General features: G+C 48.9%; 1 protein-coding gene across 5 annotated transcripts in view; it reads left to right on the top strand.

Annotated features, from left to right (window-relative positions):
• TSPAN4 (tetraspanin 4) overlaps nt 1–20,267 on the top strand; it is a 436,791-nt gene that overhangs the window by 222,985 nt on the left and 193,539 nt on the right. For 2 of the 5 annotated variants that reach the window (XM_055814222.1, XM_055814223.1), the window contains one exon: nt 11,249–11,328. The exons of 2 other annotated variants lie outside the window; for them this stretch is intronic. In XM_055814222.1, coding sequence (XP_055670197.1) covers nt 11,266–11,328 — 63 coding nt within the window. In that variant the 5' untranslated portion in view covers nt 11,249–11,265. Of the gene's footprint in view, nt 1–10,597; nt 11,329–20,267 lie in introns of those variants that run through there. One more of the 5 variants, XM_005236309.4, reaches the window with a different exon arrangement.

Below are 20,267 nucleotides of genomic sequence, written 5' to 3'. Positions count from 1 at the left end.
ATTTCTGAAATTATTTTTGACTGTTGACTGTTATGAATGCTTAGAGTGGCAAAGCAGAAAGTCAAAAGCTTGTGCTCATACCCAGATTTTATTTTTTTTTTTAACAGCAGAAGCTTCTCTCTTTTTGCTTGAATGTTTTTGCTTCAATGGTTTCAGAGATGTCAGGGGTATGAGATCCACTGTTGTTTACTTTTACTATGTGGGGTGACGTAAGTCCTGTCATTCCTTACAACAGCAAGAAAAGGAATAATAGCTGAACACGTAATATATGAAAACAGATATGGCCAGTTAAATTTTCTTTGTACAAATCCATTGTATTTTAATATCAATATTTAATCATCACCTAGTTTTTTGTTTATTATTCCCTTTCAAATGCTCTTCTAATTTGCTGCAGGCTCTTTAATACTTCAGTTTTATTTTTAAGCTCTTTCCAGCACAGCTTGCATTGTTAAGAAATACATTGAGTTGGTGTGGCAGAACTTCCATGTTGTAAAAAATAACGTCCATTTGCTTATTCCAAGAAGTTGTTACCTTTCAAGGTGAAAAGGATGTCTGTTGGGTTTTTTTTTTCAGTCCTTTTTTAGAAAGTCTATTTATCTTTAAGCTAGGATTTTGGAAGGAGCCTAAGGGAGCTGGGAGCACACGGGGGTCTCGTGGCTCTGAAGACAGGGGCGCGGAGCCAGCGATGCAGCGGCAGTGCTGACCCCCCCCCCAGCCTGCCCCAGGCTGTTGGGGTGCTGGCTCATGTCTCTCGGCTGAGCTGCTAGTAGATTTGCTCCTCACCCTGTTTCAAACCACCCGAACTAAGTGGACTTGGTGTGGCTGGAGGCACCTCCTGGCCAGCTCTGCAGGTGGATCTGCCCAGCAGGAGCCCCAGAGATGCACATGGCTGGTGACTCCTTCCACCGCGGATGGTGACTCCTTCCACCGCGGATGGTGACTCCTTCCACCGCGGATGGTGACTCCTTCCACCGCGGATGGTGACTCCTTCCACCGCGGATGGTGACTCCTTCCACCGCGGATGGTGACTCCTTCCATCGCGGATGGTGACTCCTTCCACCGCGGATGGTGACTCCTTCCACCGCGGATGGTGACTCCTTCCACCGCGGATGGTGACTCCTTCCACCGCGGATGGTGACTCCTTCCATCGCGGATGGTGACTCCTTCCACCGCGGATGGTGACTCCTTCCACCACCAGTGGTGACTCCTTCCACCGCAGATGGTGACTCCTTCCACCGCGGATGGTGACTCCTTCCACCGCGGATGGTGACTCCTTCCACCGCGGATGGTGACTCCTTCCACCGCGGATGGTGACTCCTTCCACCGCGGATGGTGACTCCTTCCACCGCGGATGGTGACTCCTTCCACCACCAGTGGTGACTCCTTCCACCGCGGATGGTGACTCCTTCCATCGCGGATGGTGACTCCTTCCATCGCGGATGGTGACTCCTTCCACCACCAGTGGTGACTCCTTCCACCACGGATGGTGACTCCTTCCATCGCGGATGGTGACTCCTTCCACCGCGGATGGTGACTCCTTCCACCGCGGATGGTGACTCCTTCCACCGCGGATGGTGACTCCTTCCACCGCGGATGGTGACTCCTTCCATCGCGGATGGTGACTCCTTCCACCGCGGATGGTGACTCCTTCCACCGCGGATGGTGACTCCTTCCACCGCGGATGGTGACTCCTTCCACCGCGGATGGTGACTCCTTCCATCGCGGATGGTGACTCCTTCCACCGCGGATGGTGACTCCTTCCACCACCAGTGGTGACTCCTTCCACCGCAGATGGTGACTCCTTCCACCGCGGATGGTGACTCCTTCCACCGCGGATGGTGACTCCTTCCACCGCGGATGGTGACTCCTTCCACCGCGGATGGTGACTCCTTCCACCGCGGATGGTGACTCCTTCCACCACCAGTGGTGACTCCTTCCACCGCAGATGGTGACTCCTTCCATCGCGGATGGTGACTCCTTCCACCGCGGATGGTGACTCCTTCCACCACCAGTGGTGACTCCTTCCACCGCGGATGGTGACTCCTTCCATCGCGGATGGTGACTCCTTCCATCGCGGATGGTGACTCCTTCCACCACCAGTGGTGACTCCTTCCACCACGGATGGTGACTCCTTCCATCGCGGATGGTGACTCCTTCCACCACCAGTGGTGACTCCTTCCACCGCAGATGGTGACTCCTTCCATCGCAGATGGTGACTCCTTCCACCACCAGTGGTGACTCCTTCCACCGCGGATGGTGACTCCTTCCACCGCGGATGGTGACTCCTTCCACCGCGGATGGTGACTCCTTCCATCGCAGATGGTGACTCCTTCCACCACCAGTGGTGACTCCTTCCATCGCGGATGGTGACTCCTTCCACCACCAGTGGTGACTCCTTCCACCACGGATGGTGACTCCTTCCATCGCAGATGGTGACTCCTTCCACCACCAGTGGTGACTCCTTCCACCGCGGATGGCGACTCCTTCCACCGCGGATGGTGACTCCTTCCACCGCCGCAGCTGCGGACGCGTCCGGCTGGGGCTGCGGCCTTGCAAACGCTGCATTTCTCATGCTTATGTACAGTCCCGCTCACGAAAGCATTTAAACGCGTGCTTCCTCTTTGAGTACATGACTATCTCTACACAGTGCAAACTGGGGGTGAGTACTTGGCTGAAATGGGCTTTCCGTGACCTGATTCTCAGAAGTGCTGAGCACTGGGATCCCTGCGAGGGCAGTGAACGCGGCAGGGCCTTCATTGCTTTGGAAATGGAGCTGAAATGTGGTTACGTGAACCTTGCTTCATGCTCATGTGCTTGCAGAACCCTAGCCCCGTTTTTAAGGATGCGAGACAAGAAGAGAATCCATTTTGAATCTTCAAGGAAAAAATCCATGAAGGTGTTAAAAAGACAGACATTAGTTAAGCAACATTAATGAATCTGCGTTTTTCAAAGTAAATTTTTGTTTTGTTTGCTTCTGCTTTAAAACACCTACTTCCACAAAGCACCAGAACTGTGTAGTTTAAAGGTTTTTGTGTCTGATTGCTGTATATTTGACAGGAAGATCCTGAGTACCACGTGTTTCATGTGCTGTTTCTTTGAACATCAGCTGATCTATCAGGTTAGAGAAAGTAACCTGATTTTAAGAAAACTAGCACATAAATTGCATTCGTGCTGCTAAAACCTGCTGACACTGCAAAGATAGGTCTTGACAAAAATTTTCTTTGGGCCACAACTCATCTTGTATGGGGTGTCAGATGGATTTTTTATTTCTTTTCTTTCGTTCTTTGTTACTGAGGGCATTGGCAGAGGAACAGGGCTTCTGCTTCTCCAGGAGATCAGTGACTGGCACTGCTTGTCTTTCATCTGCAGCAATATTCCTCTCTGTCCAGGACTTTAATATGCAGAATTTGCTGGAGGAGCAGGGAATCTCCCTACTTAAAATTTTTATTATTGGACAAAAGAAATCGTTAGTGAAGAACAGGATGACAAAAGCCCAGAGGGCACAAATGGTAAGGGAGGTCTGTGGTGCACAGGGTTTTAGGGCCCAATCCCAAGTCATTTTTTAAAGAGATTTTTTTTTTTTTAGTCTGACTAGGCACCAGCTCTTCTGCATGCATGTGTGCTGTTGTCACTGTGTGACCGTGTAGGTGCTCAAATATGGGTGAATGAAATGCCATCGGTGTGAGCAGTGCGCAGATCAATACCAGCGTGTCAGAATGCACAAGCAGAGGTGATGAAGACAGTTATGCAGATGAGAGCACGTAAAAAGCAGTGAGGTGTCTGCAAAAGTAACTTGTGCACAGGCTTAAATAAAGAACATTGCAAATCATACCCAAAATATTTTCTCTGTGTCTATGATTATGTTATTTCCATAGCAACTAATTATGCCATAAACCAAAGATCATGACTTCAGGTGGCATGTGAGCAGAAGGAGATGAGCTATTAAGTATTGAAGACCTTTTTTTTTTCATGCAAATTTCCTTATTTATAAAGAAAAAAACCCAGAGACAATGAAAAAACCCCCACAAACCTTGAAGTCTGCTATATAAGTGAAATTGCTTCTGACTGGGATATTTTTTTCAAAGTTTTGTTGGAGGCATCAGTAAATCTTTAAAGGAGTTGTGGGTACAATTGTGAATATCAAAAGATCTTTGTATTAGCTGAGGAATTCTCTAGAACATTTGACTTTCTCCTCTTGCTCATGCAATCCAGGGATCAAGCGCTTGCCAGCAAACAGCCTTTTTCAGTTATTGAAATTGCTAATAGACAAGCAAGAACCCTGGAAATAAAAGGGAAGGTGTGAGATCTTCTTACGTATGCAATAAGTTTGAGGTTTCAGTGAAACATACTCTCTTCTGCTTGAGTTGCTAAAAAATATATTTTTCTTTCTAGAATAAAAGAAAGGGTCTTGAGAGATCCTCAGCTTACGTGGTAATACCCCTTGAGCTGGAGGACCTGCTGGGTGGTTGATTTACATGTTTCTCCGGGGGCTGCACTGATGTGTCTGCCTTTTGGTTCAGGAACTGGCTTTATGGCTCCAAGTTTGACCCACTCACGTGTCTCTTAAAGCCTTTGGCAACATGAGACAGCACAGACTCTTTGCACCATGAAGATTTTTAGGAGAGAGCAGGATCTAGGATTGCTGCTTCTTTGCTCTGTATGGGCTGTTAGAAAGGGGACTGACACGCAGGGACACTGCCATCATATTCTCCATTGCTTAGCCTGTGGAGGGAGATGCAGAGAGGCAATTGTACAGCACTGGCTCAGTGCCTAGGTCCCCCAGTCATGTTTGTAGAATCGTAGCATGGGTTGGGTTGGAAGGGACCTTTAAAGGTCACTAGTCCATCTGCACTGCGTTGAGCACGGACATCTTCAACCACATCAAGTTGCTCAGAGCCCCAACCAGCCTGGTCTTGGATGTTTCCAGGAATGGGGCACCTACAACCTCTCTGGGCAACCTCTGCCAGTGTTTCACCACCCTCATCATAAAAAATTTCTTCTATCTAGTCTCAGTCTGCCCTCTTCTAGTTGAAAACCATTGCCCGTTGTCCTATCACTACTGGCCCTACTAAAAAGTCTGTCCCCACCTTTCCCGTGAGCCCCCTTCAAGTATGGAAGGCGGCTGTCAGGTCTCCCCGGAGCCTTCTCTGCTCCAGGCTGAACAGCCCCAGCTCTCCCAGCTGCCCTCACCGAGCGGGGCTCCAGCCTCTGCCCATCTCTGTGGCCCCTCTGGCCCCGCTCCAACAGGCCCATGTCTCTCCTGTGCTGAGGACCCCAGAGCTGGACGCAGCGCTGCAGGGGGGTCTCACCAGAGCGGAGAGGAGGGGCAGCATCCCCCCCTCGCCCTGCTGCCCACGCTGCTGGTGACGCAGCCCAGGGCGCGGGTGGCTTTCTGGGCTGCGAGCGCACGTTGCTGGCTCACGCCCAGTTTCCACCCACCAGCACCCCCAAGTCCCTCTCCGCAGGGCTGCTCTCCATCCTTCACCCAGTATCCATACTGGGGGCTGCCCCGACCCCGGTGCAGGACCTGGCACTTGGCCTGGCTGAGCCTCAGGAGGTGCAGGTGGGCCCACTGCTGGGGCTTGTCCAGGTCCCTCTGAACGGCATCCCTTCCCTCAGGGTCGTCACTGCGCCACTCAGCTTGGTGTCACCTGCAGACTTGCTGGGGGCGCGCTCGGTCCCACTGTCCGTGTCACTGGTGAAGATATCTAACAGTACCAGGCGGGACTGAGCAGAGGCTGCAGACCTATGCATGAGGTTGTCATGTTAAAAATCTTGCCACTCTCTTTTGCCTTGTGCTTTTAGTCATTCATATTCATGCAAAATGAATATACAAAACCAAACGAATCAAAGACTCCATCACAAGGGTGTTTTTCTACTAGCCAAAACAGCCAGCCTGGCCCTGAAGGTTGGTTTACCCTCCAGGCAGAAGAGGTAATGTTTCTCTTAGTCTTTGGACCAGGTATGTTTCTAACAGAGCCTGCATCACTGAATCCAGCATAACTAAACGGTAGCTGCAAAGAGTGCACTGAGGGGAGGGAAGGGATTGCTTGCTAGCGACGTTGCTGAAGAGGGGGACAGGCAGTGCCAAACAGTTTCAATTAATGCTCTTACGTGGTGATCTCTGTGTATGTGAAAATAAAAAAATAAACATTTGGAGTTTATTTATCAGTTTATCGCCCTTAGCTGATTGTAATGCTGTGGTGTGGAGCAAAGTTAATAACATACAAAAAGCTCCCACTCTTATATTAATTCTTGATCTTAGACATTTTGTTCACTGAAGCTACTGGCAAAGACTATCATGTCTCATGTGTGCGCCTTTGCACACCCCCCTGCTGCAAAACAGGAGCAGTTGTCACAATCATACCCTGTACTTATATAGCATAGTTCAGTAATAGCTTCCAGCAGGATTTTTTAAAAATTTATTTTATTTCATGGAACACTTAACGTTTTTTTATGAGATGCTCACTAACAGGCTAGTGAGGTTAATGCAAAGTGGGTTTTTTTCTTTAGGAGGATGCAGCAGGTATGTAGTTTTCAACACAGTGACGAGAGGCATTAGTAGAAGGAAAGGCAATGTCACTATTAAAGGACTAATGAGACTAAATTAATGAGGAGGTGAGTTAGTGGCTACATTTTGTGTGACCTGAAGGGGCTGATGTTTTGTGATCATGAGAGTTAAATCATGGAGCAAGAAGAGAAAGCAGCATTCAAAATGGATAAAAGGAAGGCTTGATCTAAAGCGGTATCGAAATACCCGTTGGTTTCAGCTGATGGTTCCTTCAGGTCCAGAGGCGTCACACGCAGCAAGGTGTGAGGAGGGGAAGCCCTGGACATGGAACAGGGAAAGGAGCAGCTGGGTCTGGAAAAGCACAGTGCCCCAGAAGAGGAGCCAAGGGCGGTCAGGGGGCTGGAGAGGCCCTGGAATCAGCTCTCACCCAGACCACGGGCACAGGCAGGTTCTTTCGGGATCCTCAGTAGGACATTTTGACGCTCTAACCATTGCTTGAGCTCAGAGCATGTGCACAAGGCTCGCTGCAGCCTGGGCAGCGGCGGTGGTGCCCTGGGGAGCAGGGCTCAGCAGCACTGCCCGGCCTCGGCCGCACTGGGGGCTCGCTGCTGCCTGTGCCATAGGCAGCACACTGCGGGCCTCATCCTGCTCGGCCCGGGCACCTGCGACACCTTCAAAGGAGGAGCGGTGCTGTGCCCAGCCTGCCCATGGGTACTGGCCGCCCGCCCCGCAAGGCGGCGTGGGGTGGGCAGGCAGCTGGAGCAGCAGCCACGGCAGCAAGGGCAGGGATCGGGAGCAGGTGTGGCGAAGGTGGTTGGAGCGTGGTGCGGGGCCTGCGGTGGCCGCAAGCACAGGGCAAGGTGGCAGGTGGGAAGTGCGGGCTGAACAAGTAGGTGCACGTCTGCAGGTGACAGCTGAAGCCATGGATGAGGTTGTTCTGAGAAAGGGTGTGATGGGTAACGCAGCTGATGCACTGCTGATGCCCAAAGTGGTTACGGTTTATAGCCTGGAGCTCATCTGACATCGTTAGCGCTGCCTCCCCTCTTCCAGGGCCGGCGTGTTGGCTGCGGACACTGCACGGTTACCAGCCCTTGCTCAGAGCGGCAGGGACAGAGTTGTTACAACGTAAATGGTACCGTGCCACCAGAATCAATACAAATTGAACCTCTGCTGGCGAGCCGGCACGGTGCTTGCTTTCTTGCGTAGGGGAATCGATATGAATTGGCCACAGGATAGGAATATGCAGCTGGGGAGAGAAAAAGTAGATGGAAAGCTGAGGTGAACAGAGGTCGCTAGGTTCAGGCTGTGATTTTAGGCTCAATCGTTAACAAAAAGTTTTGTGAAAGCTGTAATTCATCTGCCCCTTGAGTCATCCTCATGGCGACAACGGCCCAGCGACACAGGGCTTCCGAGGTTTGTTCTTGGTTCACGTAGGTATTACTTTATTATAATGGCTTAAATGTTGATACGGGTCCCAGGCATGTGCCTGCCCCTTTCATCATCCACTTTCCGCCAGGGATGGGCAAAAGCAGAGTACATCAGCTCTTTGCCTTTTATTGCTTTTCACCGGTTCCCGTGCTCACTCCATCATACAGGCACACCATCCCAGCCACGGCTGACCTGCCGGGGCAGTCTTGCTTATCTCAAGGATTCCCCTTTTAGGCGAGCCACTCTGACTGGGTTTCCTAGCGTGGAAGATTTAATGAAAGAATGATTCTGGAGCTGTATAATATCTGTATCCCAAATGACTCTGTTTCTAATTAGCTGTTGATGTTGGTGTGAGAAGGAAGAACAGTGACGACTTGAGAGCTGAATTTTACACTGAAGTGCCTTTGAAATGTGGTGTCAATGAGCGGTGCTGAGGGATGCTGGTGAAAGGAGGCTGGGGTGAAAGTACCCTTTATTGTAAGGGTCCCGTGGGACCGCCACCTTCCTCACGCGTTTTTCTGCAGTCAGTCTGAAATATGCCTACTGGGTGTCGATGTTTAGTATTTGGTATTTAAAAGCAGCATTTAGAAACTCTCCCTGCTACCTCAAATCTTGGTTTTATAATTTATTCCACCCGTATCAAGGACTGAATTCTTTTGGGGACTGATGATTTCTTCCCTTAAGGAAAGGTGAAATCAAGTGATTTCTACCCCCTTTCTTACCCAGATAGCAGTAAGTGAGCTGCTTCTGAGCCTTCAGATGTCTAGTTTACAGTAACTATGCCAAATTGGCCTCTGTAACTGCTTGTAGTACAGTGGGCACCCTTGTTAAATAACGATTATCTGACTTGACAATATTTCAACGTAATCTGTGTACAGAGCTGTACCCAGTTTTTCTTTTTACCGTTTAATACGGAGCTTCGTGCAGAGGAATTTCTGCGTACTGACAGGAGACATAGAAAATAATTGAACCACTTCAGCGTTTCCATTGCCAAACTGGTCTAGTTGCCATACAGACAAGCAGGAAGATTGGAGGCAGAACTGTTTGGTGCCACAGGAAAAATAAACGGCGTATTGGAAACTCAGACCAAGAACAGATCTGCTTGCCTGGGACCGTCTGGATGTCCTAGGAAAGGAGGACTCCTTCCTGGGGACAGTCTGTACCGCGCTGGAAAGGGAGGGCAAACGGAAGAGCGAGCTGCATTGGGGCTAGGAAGTAGCTCTGTTCTTAGGGGTAGGGAAATTAAAAAGTGGAAGAGTTGTTAAGTCACCCAAAGTTGTTGAAACAGATGGCGCAGGAGTTATTAGCCTTGTGTTTTGTGCTCAAGTTCTTCCTCTCTAAAGCTTGCACCAGGTATGCCCAGTGTATTTATAGTTTGCAGAGGAAATGAAGGGAAATAATTAGACTCTAGCTTTGCAGTTGTAAATTAACAGAATTAGAGGGCGGTTTGCAAGGGTGAACTGCTCAGGCTATGTGCAAACCCAGCCCATTTTACTTTTGCTAATTTGTTTGTTAATTAATTGGCACCTGTGTCTCTTGACTTGTGCCCTGACTGGCAAGATGCTTCGTGCAAGAAACCCATTTTCATCTTGATTAATTCTCTGCTGGGGCAAACCTTTTAAAAAATCCTAGCCAGCCGGCTCCTCGCCTAGCTGCAGGAGCTTGCAGCCAGCATCCTGCGCCGGAGGGATGAGGGAAGGAGCCCCCATCCCGCGGGTGGGACGCGGCGGCTATGGAGGGAAGTGAGTGACTGGCCCGGGAAGCGGAGCGCGAAGGCGGTGAAGGCGCCTGGGCTCTCCCGAGGGTCCCGCCGCGGGTAGCGCGGCCTCGGGCGGCTTTTCCTTGCGGGAAAACTTGCGCGGGGCGGATTTGCTACTCTGCTGCCCGTGGGGGTGGCCCCGCCGTCGGGAAGCGGCCCCCGCCGCGGGGAGCCCGGGGCCAGCGGGGCGATACCTGGGGGGGCGGCCGGCCCCGGGGGGGGGGGGACACAGCCGGGCTGGGTGGGGAGGGGGGGGGAGCCGGGCCGGGGAGCAGCGGGCGAGCTGGGCCGTACGTTTTGCTGAGCGGTGATTCCGCGGGACCGAGCGCGTCAGGCAAACCCGGGGATGGAGCCGCGGCGGAGCGGGCGAGGCGGCCGGTGCTGACCCCGGGCATCCCACCGCGTACGCGTGAGGAATCCTGACACCGGTTCCCTGCGTGAGGAATCCTGACACCGGTTCCCTACGTAAGGAATCCTGACACCGGTTCCTCCCGCCCGTGCCGCCGGCAGCCCGCGCCCCCCGCCGCGCCGCACGAGTTTCGGAGCGGGGAGGGGGCCCCGGGCCGGCCCCCGGCGGCGGTGGGGGGGTCCTGCCGCCGCCTCCCGGGCCGGGGTGGGGGGTCGGATCGCGGGGGGCGGCGGGGCGGGGGGCGGCGGGCGGGGAACGCCATTGGCGCGGCGCTCGGAGGAGTGGCGGCGGCGGGGGCAGGGCGGGGGGTGCGGGAGGGGCCGGCGGAGCGGCGGGGGCAGCCGGTGCGCGGGGCGGGGGCAGCCGGTGCGCGGCGATGCGCCGGGCAGGGCCGGGCGGCGGGGGCTGCGCGGCGCGGCGGTAAGCGCTGCCCTCGGCCGCGGGGCTGGTGCGGCGGCGCCCGCCGGGTGCGTGCGGGGCGGGGGGTTACATGGCTTGTGCCGTCCGGGCCAGGTCACGCTGCCGCTCTGTGGAACGCGCTCGGCGGGGGGCAGCGGACCGCGCTCTCCTCCTTCCCTTCGCCGGGAGCGGGGTGGGCCGGGAGGGGCGGCTGTGCCGCCGGCGGGGCCGGGTGCCCGCACAGAAGGCTCTCTCCGGTGGAAGCACGCTGCGCCCCAACTCCCGGCTACGCAGCCTTCAGTTCGCCAACTTCGCCGCCGTGCAGCACGTGTAACTCCTTGACAGGATGGCAGACAAAAGAACAGCTGGTGCAAAGCGATAGGGGATTCGGAGGGAGGAGGAGGAAAGCCAACCGCAAACCTTTCGCCCGCACCGTCGACACCCGCCGATTGCCGGAGCAGCGGCTGCGCCGGGGCGCGCGGGGCCACCATGCGCAGGTCTAGCACCGATGAGTCGACCTACCACCGGAGCCCTTCCCTGGACAGCAAGGATTACAGTTTCCCAAATGGCGCCTTCCGTCGCTACAGCAGCATGTATGGTGGCCAGTTTGGGGCTGCCAGCAACTCTTTTTTCGGATTCCACACCAACCCAGGCCCTAAGGCCACCAAGGCTAAGTACACGTCCCCGAAGGGAAACAAGTACGTTGTCTTTTACCTGGATCTCTCATTTATTTTTCTCCTAGAACTGAAGAGGTGCAGCATGGCTCATAACTGCCTGCAGTGTATCAAGTACCTAATGTTTGTCTTCAACCTTCTCTTCTGGGTGAGTACGTGTTTGAAACTGCGAGGCGGTTGCATTCATGTCTGTTTGCTGAGGTGGAAGATGAACTTGTTGCTGCTTTTGAACTTAGAAGTTTAAACTTGGAAGTTGAACAAAGTGGTGCCTAGGCGCCCTGTTCTGTGGCCTCGGTCACGTGTGGGGACATCCTGCTGAGGGCTTCCTTCACCGTCTCCTTTCCTGGCCTTCAGCCGTGTTTCAAAACGCACAAAGCAAAAGAGCGTGTTTATAGAGGCCAGTTGCATGAATGCCTTCATCACTTTGTTCCAGTTCCTTTGGTTGCCCTCATCTTCCATTCTCCCGTGTGCTTGCCTCTAAAGTCATGCATAGTCTTAGAGAAATCACTGAGGGCGTTCATGACTTTAAAGTCGAGCACATGCTCACATCCATTGCAGTATCGTGTATGGCGCGCTTGGTACGTCACGATGTAAAAGCCTGTATCAGGAATCTTCAAGTGATTGTTCTCTGTCCCCGTCAGTGATGGGTCCTGGCATTGCTGTTGCCTCCTGAAGACATGGCTCCGAAGGGTGGAGGGAGACCGGAGCCCTCCTCACTTCTGGGGCTGCTATGCTGTGGTGAGAGCTTATCAAATCACTGCGAGGCAGGTGTGTGTCAGCAGGATGCCGTGACGGGATGTATGGAACCGCATCTCCCCATCACCTTTGTAATAAATGAGGTGGCTGTCAACAGCAGGGTGGTGGGGCATTTCACTGCCACGAAATGGAGCACAGAGACTAAAGAAGCTCTGTGGGGGTTACAAGTGCTGTTTGTCCTGTAAAAAAAGGGAGTAGCATGATTACTAGGGGTTGGGAGGAGTAATTTCCAGTTTAAAGTCTCCCGTCCAAATTTGTGTGTGGGAGGGTCTATTGCCAGGTCCTCAGGAGGTGCCTTTAAATGCCACGTTCTTCTGGAGCGGTTTGTTAACATGCTGAGGGAAATAAGGGGTATTGTGAAGTGACACCACTTCTGTCCTGGCACTTAAGGAGGGGGTACATGGTTGCAATTGGATGTTACCGTGCCCATATTACGGGTTGTCTGTGCTCTCATGAATTATCAGAGGTACGCGGAGGGCTGCGAGTGAGATGGAAAGAGCCGTTCTCTAGTGTGCACTGCTGTACAGCTATTTAAAACCAGGCATGCTGCAGTGCTGGTGCACTGGTGCATCGGGAAACACAAAGTGCAGACAGATTGTGCTGACCTGAGTCATACCAAGGAGTCCTGATGTGATAAACTAGTGCACATCCCCTGAACCGGCATGGTACTAACCAGAGCTATGAAACACAAGGAGGGTGCTCTCTTTACACCCTAAATAAACTGGTAGAAAGAGTGCTTGTAAGACTGCAGTCTGTCTTTCAACTCTGACTCTGGTTACTTCTGCATGCCTAAATATTGTCGAATATTTATTGCAGCTTACTTCAGACTTTTCTGAAAAAAACAAACACTACCTTTCTTGCTCTTTTAAGGCTCATGTCTTTACTGGCTGTCCCTGATTGAGGTTGTAGCCCGGACAGCTAGTTGAAGTGTGTGCTGGAGAAATGCAATAGGATGCTGGAATGGATAGCTCTTTTCAGGACTATGCATGGTATTGCCACGAAGGATACTGGCTGCATTCTGATTCCTTTTACAATATTCATCTTTCACTGAAACATATGCACATGATAAGACAAGGTACTGCTGCGAGTAATGCCTGTGTGTTTACAAAGGCAAGATGACACATAATAATCTTTGGCATACTTTCCACCAGGAAAGCCTTAATCCTTTGAGAGAGGTTTTTGCCTTTCCCCTGAAACCATTAAAGCTATTCTCAAATGCTTGGAGGGAGAGAACACACAGGGGTCCCAAAACGAGAGAAAAACTACATGCCAACTGGGTCCTTGTGAACCACAGCATACGAGCAAGGGAGTGGGTGGTGTCAAATACTGCAGCACAATTTCTGTTTTGTTTCCCTTTCACATGCTACCTGCACAGCAGGAGTGATTTATGATGATCATGTCCAAATGAGGTTTGCACAGCATGTAGTTATAATAGATGCAAGCTCTTCACCTTCTCACAGTGAAGAAAGTAACTAAAAAGAGATGATTTTTAAAAGTACTGGCTTAAGCTGACCTGTCTTTACTAAACCCCCCAAAAATATTTCCATTTCTAGCGATCAAAGATCTTGGAATGATTGCAGGCTGATGATGTAACTGTTTCGCTTTTCAAGTTGTTGTCAGTTATCTGTCATGTTTTACTTTGTGAAATTAAAGGAGAGGCACCTCTGCAAGAAGACCGTATTTCTCTTTGCATATGTGCTTGTGGAAGTTTTGCTGTCTCCACCTTTCCCCTCCACCCTTCTCTAGGCAATTGGTTAGTGACCAACAATAGTAAGTTGGAAGAGGAATTGTTTTTTTCGTGTTTTGAACTCCAAATAAAACCTGCAGTTGTTTCCCTGTATAGAGAGTAGTCATTTCATTAAATGAATTAAATGCCTCTTATAGGTTGTTCCTGCTTTTTATTCTGGTTTGAGCAAATGCTTTGATTTCCTTCAGAAATCATATTTTCGTTTCCTTCTTCCTCTGCCTATTCATTAACTCCAGTCCATTTTGTGCATCTCTACAGCCTGTTTCCCAGTACCTTCAGCTGTCCTTCCCAAGTGTGGCAGAAAAATAGTCCTCAGCTCTGTGCAACTCTGGTGGGATCGGTGCTGCATTTCTGAGGAAAAGACCCTTTTCCAAAAAGTCTGGTGAACTTATAGGAAACAAAATCTCAGAGACCTTGATTTTAAATGTTCCTGGCAAGCTTTATTGGATTAGGTGCTGTGCTCATGCTGTAAATTTTTTAAAAGCTGTCATATAACTGTGAAAACAACAAATTTCTCCTCCCCTTTCTGATGGTTTGAAGGGAACGCAAAGCTCCTTCATGAATGTGAGAGGTTGAGGTGCCTTGTCACTGTTGGTGCTGAATCAATTAATTAGTCCAGCCGACCCGCAGCTATTAATGTAAAGAAAAAATCTGATAGTCTAGAATAGCTCTTTTCTCCATGAAGGGTCCTGCACAAATTGCTCTCGGTGCATTTGCAGCTGCTCAGGGGTATTAAGATACTGAAACTCAGGCAAAACGTTATTAGACAGCAGCGCTCCCGCTCTAATGGGAATTGCCATTCAGAGGCTGTTCCCTGGAATATGGCCAGATGCAGAGGAGTCGTCATTGTATCACTGCACTGGTTTGTAAGCTCCCGAAATAACTTTTGTCACCTGATACATAATACTTGCCTGGCTTCATTCATTTTTATGGACTTCGATTTTCTTTTGTTGAATTGCTGAACCTTTGAGACTGAAGATCACCCCAGATGACCGCAAAGCAGAATATTTTTATTTCATAATGAAATATTTGTATTACACTGTGAAATACCCAAGGAAGAACATTTGTTTTCCCCATTCTGTCCTCCAAACATCCAGGGTTTCTTTATGACAGTCAGTAAAATGAACTATTTTCTTTCTGTGCTTGTAATCCAAGGCTCTGCTTGCCTTCTCTTTTTTCATTAAAAAAAAAGTAGGATATATCCTAAAGGCTGAGAGAGTGCTATAGAAAGAAAAACATCATCTCCTTAAGCCCTCTTGGCTTATGCCAGCATTCCCACTTTCTTTGACTTCTAACTCCCAAACCTCCAAGACTCAAAAGAGGGAATGCACAGAACCGTACTTGTGTTTCCAGTGGCTCTTGCTTTCCTTAAGATTCTTTTTTCCTGTGCTAGAGAAAACTAGCTAGGTCATTAGCAATTTGCCCATCAAAGAACTGAATACCTATATCTGACTCTTCAGGTAACACTTTAACCAATAGAGAAGTCCAGTAAAGAACAAAATTTGCAAAATGTCGTTGTTAGTAGACTAGTTAGAGAGGAGACAGCAACAAAAAGGAAGGGGACCAAGCAGGTTGCTGTTAGCAAACTTGCCATTAATCATTTCTATGTTTGTGTCTCCTTTCTATTGTTAAAACATCCTAAGGTTGTATGCACTGTAAGGAAGTCGGAGTCTTCAGAATGGTATGTGAAGACTGATCCAGTGGGTTGGCTCCCAGAGAGCTAGGGGAATATTCTCTTGTAGTTTGAAAACTTGGGAGTTGCTGTCTGCTGGCTGGGATGAGCAGCTGGAGCTCTGGTTTCCACCTTCCTGCCTAGAGAGATGAAGCAAAGCGCTTGGCTTTGATTTGTCATTTGGTCCATATAAAATTCCCAGCCGCAAGGGCTCTGAGGACGGTGCATCTTGGCTTCTGAGACACAACGCGCAAATCTGAGATGTGTGGGAACACGGAGCCAAGGAAGTGGCAGGTAGCACTGGTGGATGCACTAGGATCTCTGTGGAAAAAACCAAGACCTTCTTTTATCTGATTCCAGGGACCAGCTGTGGGTCTCTTCCTTTGGCTTTGATGCTGTTGATGGTTCGTGGACCACGGTTTGGGAAGTACTGCTGGCCTGGTGTGCTAGCAATATTGCCAGCAGACAATCTCTATTAACTTGGTTGTGATTGGAAAGAAGGAGAGGAAGTAATGAAAATGAGAAATCCCTCATTACTGGCATAGTTTTCTATCCTTACACTTCAACTTCAGTGGCACAGGTATGTCTTGTAAGAACTACGCAAATGTTTCTAATATCTGGAAGGCTGAGCGTGCAGGGCAGCTGGAGAAAGGAACAGCTTGATCTGAAAATGCACCATGGGGCGTTGGATGATCTGTGAGTGACCCTGGCCAAATTCGACCAGAGGGTGGAGGCAGAGGGGTGTCTCTTCATTTCTTTGTACCTCATTGGGAAGCCATCTGACATTATTAGTTTTGAGGAGAGCTGTTAGCTGAGCCTGTTCCCAAAGCTGGGGGATTTTGTAAGAGAAGCAGCTGATTTTGCTGCATCAGGTTCCTTGTCCTTCATCTGCATCCTCCATCAGTCAGCTGAATGAGAGTGATGGCTAAAACAGCCAGAAACTCTACAGATTGTTAGTGACTGAGGACAGCAATCATTTTGCAGTTATACTTGGCTGCAGTCTTAAGTTGGTGGAAAAAAAATTACCAGTAGAGCAGTAAGCCATTTTAAGAGCAGGCCCGCCATCTCATCATCATTATTTGTGCACGTTCTCCTCCGATGGGCAGCGGCTGCCACTCATCCCATGGAGCTGAGCTCTTCAGCTAGAGCTGCTGTGTGCTGTTCCGCAGGGAAGGCCGTCACGTGCACCAGTTGGGTGGTGCTCTGGGAAGACAGTTTGATTAGAAATAAGACAGGCTGTGTATTTTCACATGTAGAACAGGTGGATAATCTGTGACAAACAAAAACTTGATTAAACAGCAACACAGACTTTGCTTCTGTGTAATTAAAGCATGGGAAGTCTACCCCAGAATGTCATTTTCTCTAACTGCCTCGGAGTCTTTGATTTTTTTTTTGTTACTTATCTCCTCCAGCAACTGCTTGGTCTGATTGACATGTTATCTCTGCCTCTGACTTTGTGAGGGCTCTCTGAGGATGTATTTTTAAGGAGCATTGCTTTTAAAGAAAGGAGAGTCATTTGATATGGGAATTACAGACTTCAAAAAATGGCATTTCTGTGAGCAGAACTATTTAGGGCTGATACGAAGTGTGAGAGAGAGATGATTGTATTACCTGATGTCTGATTTATACGAGCACCAATTAGAGCTTCTCTCATGGCGGTACTGTTCATACAGTCTCCTTGCTGTGCGGGTTCTGATGTCTAATAGCGGTTGGGGGTGATGCTGGAGTCATATCTCCCGGTGAAGGCATTGCTAAGGGCTACATTTGCTACCTAAATGCGTATCTTCTGAAAACTTTCAGGAAGTTAATGACTTTGAAAGGGTGCATATCTGTCTAATCAGGCTAACAGTGACAAATGGACTCAGGAGTTATTCGTGGGACACTCATCCAGCATAGTTCAATTTCATAATCTTCTTTTCCTTAGGAAACCAGGCTCAGAGGACTTCTAATACAGGAGAAAAAAATTGCCTTAAAATTGGCTATATAATAGATACCATCTTCAAATTGCTCGCTGTGGGCCAGTTTCTGCTTCCGTTACTCATGACAAAGAGTCGTATCATTGCTTTAGGTAGATTTGCTAACATACTGATAAGCTTTTTGGCTGTAAGTATTGGCAAGGACTAAGCACCTTGCCTTAGTTTTGCTGTCAAGTATATCCACTGCACCTAATTCACACTTCCTGGTAGCTCAAAGAACTGAGGAAACCCATCAGTGGATAAACCCACAGGACTCTCCTGGGGCGTGTTGCAGTTGTGGAGAAACTGGCCTTTTTAAAGCAATGAGTGAAGTGGCTGTAAATGTTATTCCCTCTTCTGGACAATGACAGATGCTAAATCTATCACAGCCGGTACTTTGAACTGTACAGAGGAAGACAAAAGGCGGGTGAGATCATTTCCATCATTCATTGTTCCTCTTCCTTCTCCATATCTTGGCTTGAAGATTTCTGAAGGCTAGCCAGCGCTGCCTTCTTAGGCGGGATTTCTCATCATGGGGGCTATGATCAAGGCCAGAGTAACTGCCACAGCATAGGCTGGTACCTCACAGTTCCCTCTGCCGGTGTATTAGATCTTTTTCAACCCCTTTGGGCCTCTATTTTAGAGTATGATCCTTTTGGTCAGGCAATTGTTGCAACTTTGTACCCACAGAGTATCTAGAAGAATAAAATCCCAGTCTGGGTTTGTCTCCAGACACTACTGTGTCAAATGTGATAGCTATTCGGACTGCTGTGTGATTTATTTATTTAGAATATAACTTTTGGCTAGTCCATCACTATATGAATAATACACTGTATCCGTATAAAACATGTAAAGACACTTCTGTCTGGTATTTATAGTGTAAAGTGAGCACTGCTAGGTCAAAAATGAAATGTGGTGTTCGATGGAACGACTTCTGCATACTTATGCAGATCAGAGTCAGTAAATTGTATTTCTTAGTATTGTCCTGTAATTGTTTCTCCAGGAAATGTTAAACCATCACAAGATGCAACAGAAGTAAATAAAATTGAAATTGCAGTCTGTAATTAGACTGTCATACTGTAACGCATCTTAAATCTGTCTTCAACAGAAAAACTAACACCCTCCAAAAAACATGCCCAACCTGCTTCAAGTGTGAATGCATGCAGAGCCTTATAATTTAACATGATGCAGCTGAGGCTTGCTCTAAAGATGCTGTAATTTGAAATAGTAGTTTGGATGAGACAGAAAGTTGATGTGCAAGGACAAAGGACCAAAATGACTCAGTCTTGTAAGTTATTTGTATACAGACTTTCAAGACTTTTGGGTGTCTGTTTTGCTGGGGTTTTTGTTTGTTTGTTTGTTTTCTGTTTGCTCTGCCAGGTTGCTCATATAGCCCTTTTTATTCTTTCCTTGGCCGTGATATCTTTGTTCTCAAGTACTTCCAAAATAGTGGTGCAGCAGCTATTGCTCTATGTCATCTCATTCTTGGAGTCCCTCTGAGCTGTATGCTTTAAGGGTGGCTCTAAATGCAGATCAGCTTGATCCATACTGGCTTACTTTATTATTACTTTGTCTACTCTTCTTTCTGCTCTGCACGTTGTGCCATACCTAATTACCTGCTCTTCTCACAAGCATCTTCATGTTTTCACCTCAGGCCATCCTTTACAGGAAAATCCTGGTTACTAAAGCTTCCCTTTCCCCTCCAGCTGTATTTTGGAAACTCCTTTTTGAGAAATCATCCCCTGTGATGCCTGTAAACACTACATCTGATGACTGTGAAATGATAGTGATTTACTAGTGCTGATTTTGTTTATTGCACATGTTCGTTGCACATACCAATTAATCTGTGGTGCTGGCTCTTACTTAATTCCTTTCCTCCTTCAGCATCCCATGCTTACACATTTCTTTATATGAGGTGTTCAGGGGGGAACTTTTTTCCTCTTCTGGCTTATCAATGGGAACTTTGATAATGTAGAGGCTTCTGGATATAACTTTCAGTGGGAATGTGCTTTCTTGGCTTCTGCTTGCAGTCATTGCTAGATGCTTTGTTGGTAAAAACAACCAAGTGTCGCAGTCCATTCAGACAGACAGCCGTCTTCTCCTGCGCCTAACAGGACTTCATTTGAGACTTGGAGAACATGGAGAGCTGTGTTGTGGGGAAGGGAAACCCAGCTAACCACCTGCCCTTCGTGCCGATGTCAGTTTGCACTTTATTTTTCCATGTGAAGTTCACTTTCTTTTCCCCTGCGTGGCTTTCCTTTGTCACAGTGACCAACTTTAATGATCAGCCAGCAACCGGGTGCAATACTTGGAGTTAAGCAACATAAGACTCTTATTTAAAACAGCCTTAGCACTTAGGAGCAAAAATCTCATTGACTTAACAAATGACTATAGGGCAGGCCTACGGTGGGATTACAAAGCCTTTGTGTAAACTGCAGTTACGCCAGCAAAATTGTGCTCGAGCCAAGAAAGCTTGTTTTGTTCAGAAGACTGGTGTAGGCTGCAGTGGCAAAAAGTGCTTTTGCTAGTATTAGTTGTTCCTCCAGTAGGGGCTTTGCTGGTATGACATGCTGACAATTTTTTTTTCATTTTTTTTAGCCCACAAGGTTTAAGAACAGCGATGTTCTCTCTGTGCTGCCACCAGACAGCACTGGAACTGGGTAAAGGGAAGGTGAATGTTGGCTGGAGGAAAGGAGATGTTGTTGCTGGTCAGCGGCTGTAGGCTTTAAGCTGTGCAACAGCAAGAGGAGGCCATGCCATCTGAGCTGTGAGCAAGGTGCTTCCCCCAGGAGCAGAAAAGGGGGGTGACAGCTTAGAGAAGGAAAGGTAGCAGCCAGCAGCTGCTGTGGCAACATAGGTAGTGGCTGCATCTTGTTTTCTACCTCCTCCTTCCTTATTTAAATGCCAGTTGTTTTGCGCTTGCTGTCTACACAATGTTTAGAAGGGAGAGCACATAG

Source organism: Falco peregrinus, chromosome 9 (assembly GCF_023634155.1).
Source record: "Falco peregrinus isolate bFalPer1 chromosome 9, bFalPer1.pri, whole genome shotgun sequence".
Classification (NCBI taxonomy): domain Eukaryota; kingdom Metazoa; phylum Chordata; class Aves; order Falconiformes; family Falconidae; genus Falco; species Falco peregrinus.
The sequence above is the reverse complement of the archived record's forward strand: the minus strand, read 5'-3'. Positions and strand labels throughout refer to the sequence as shown.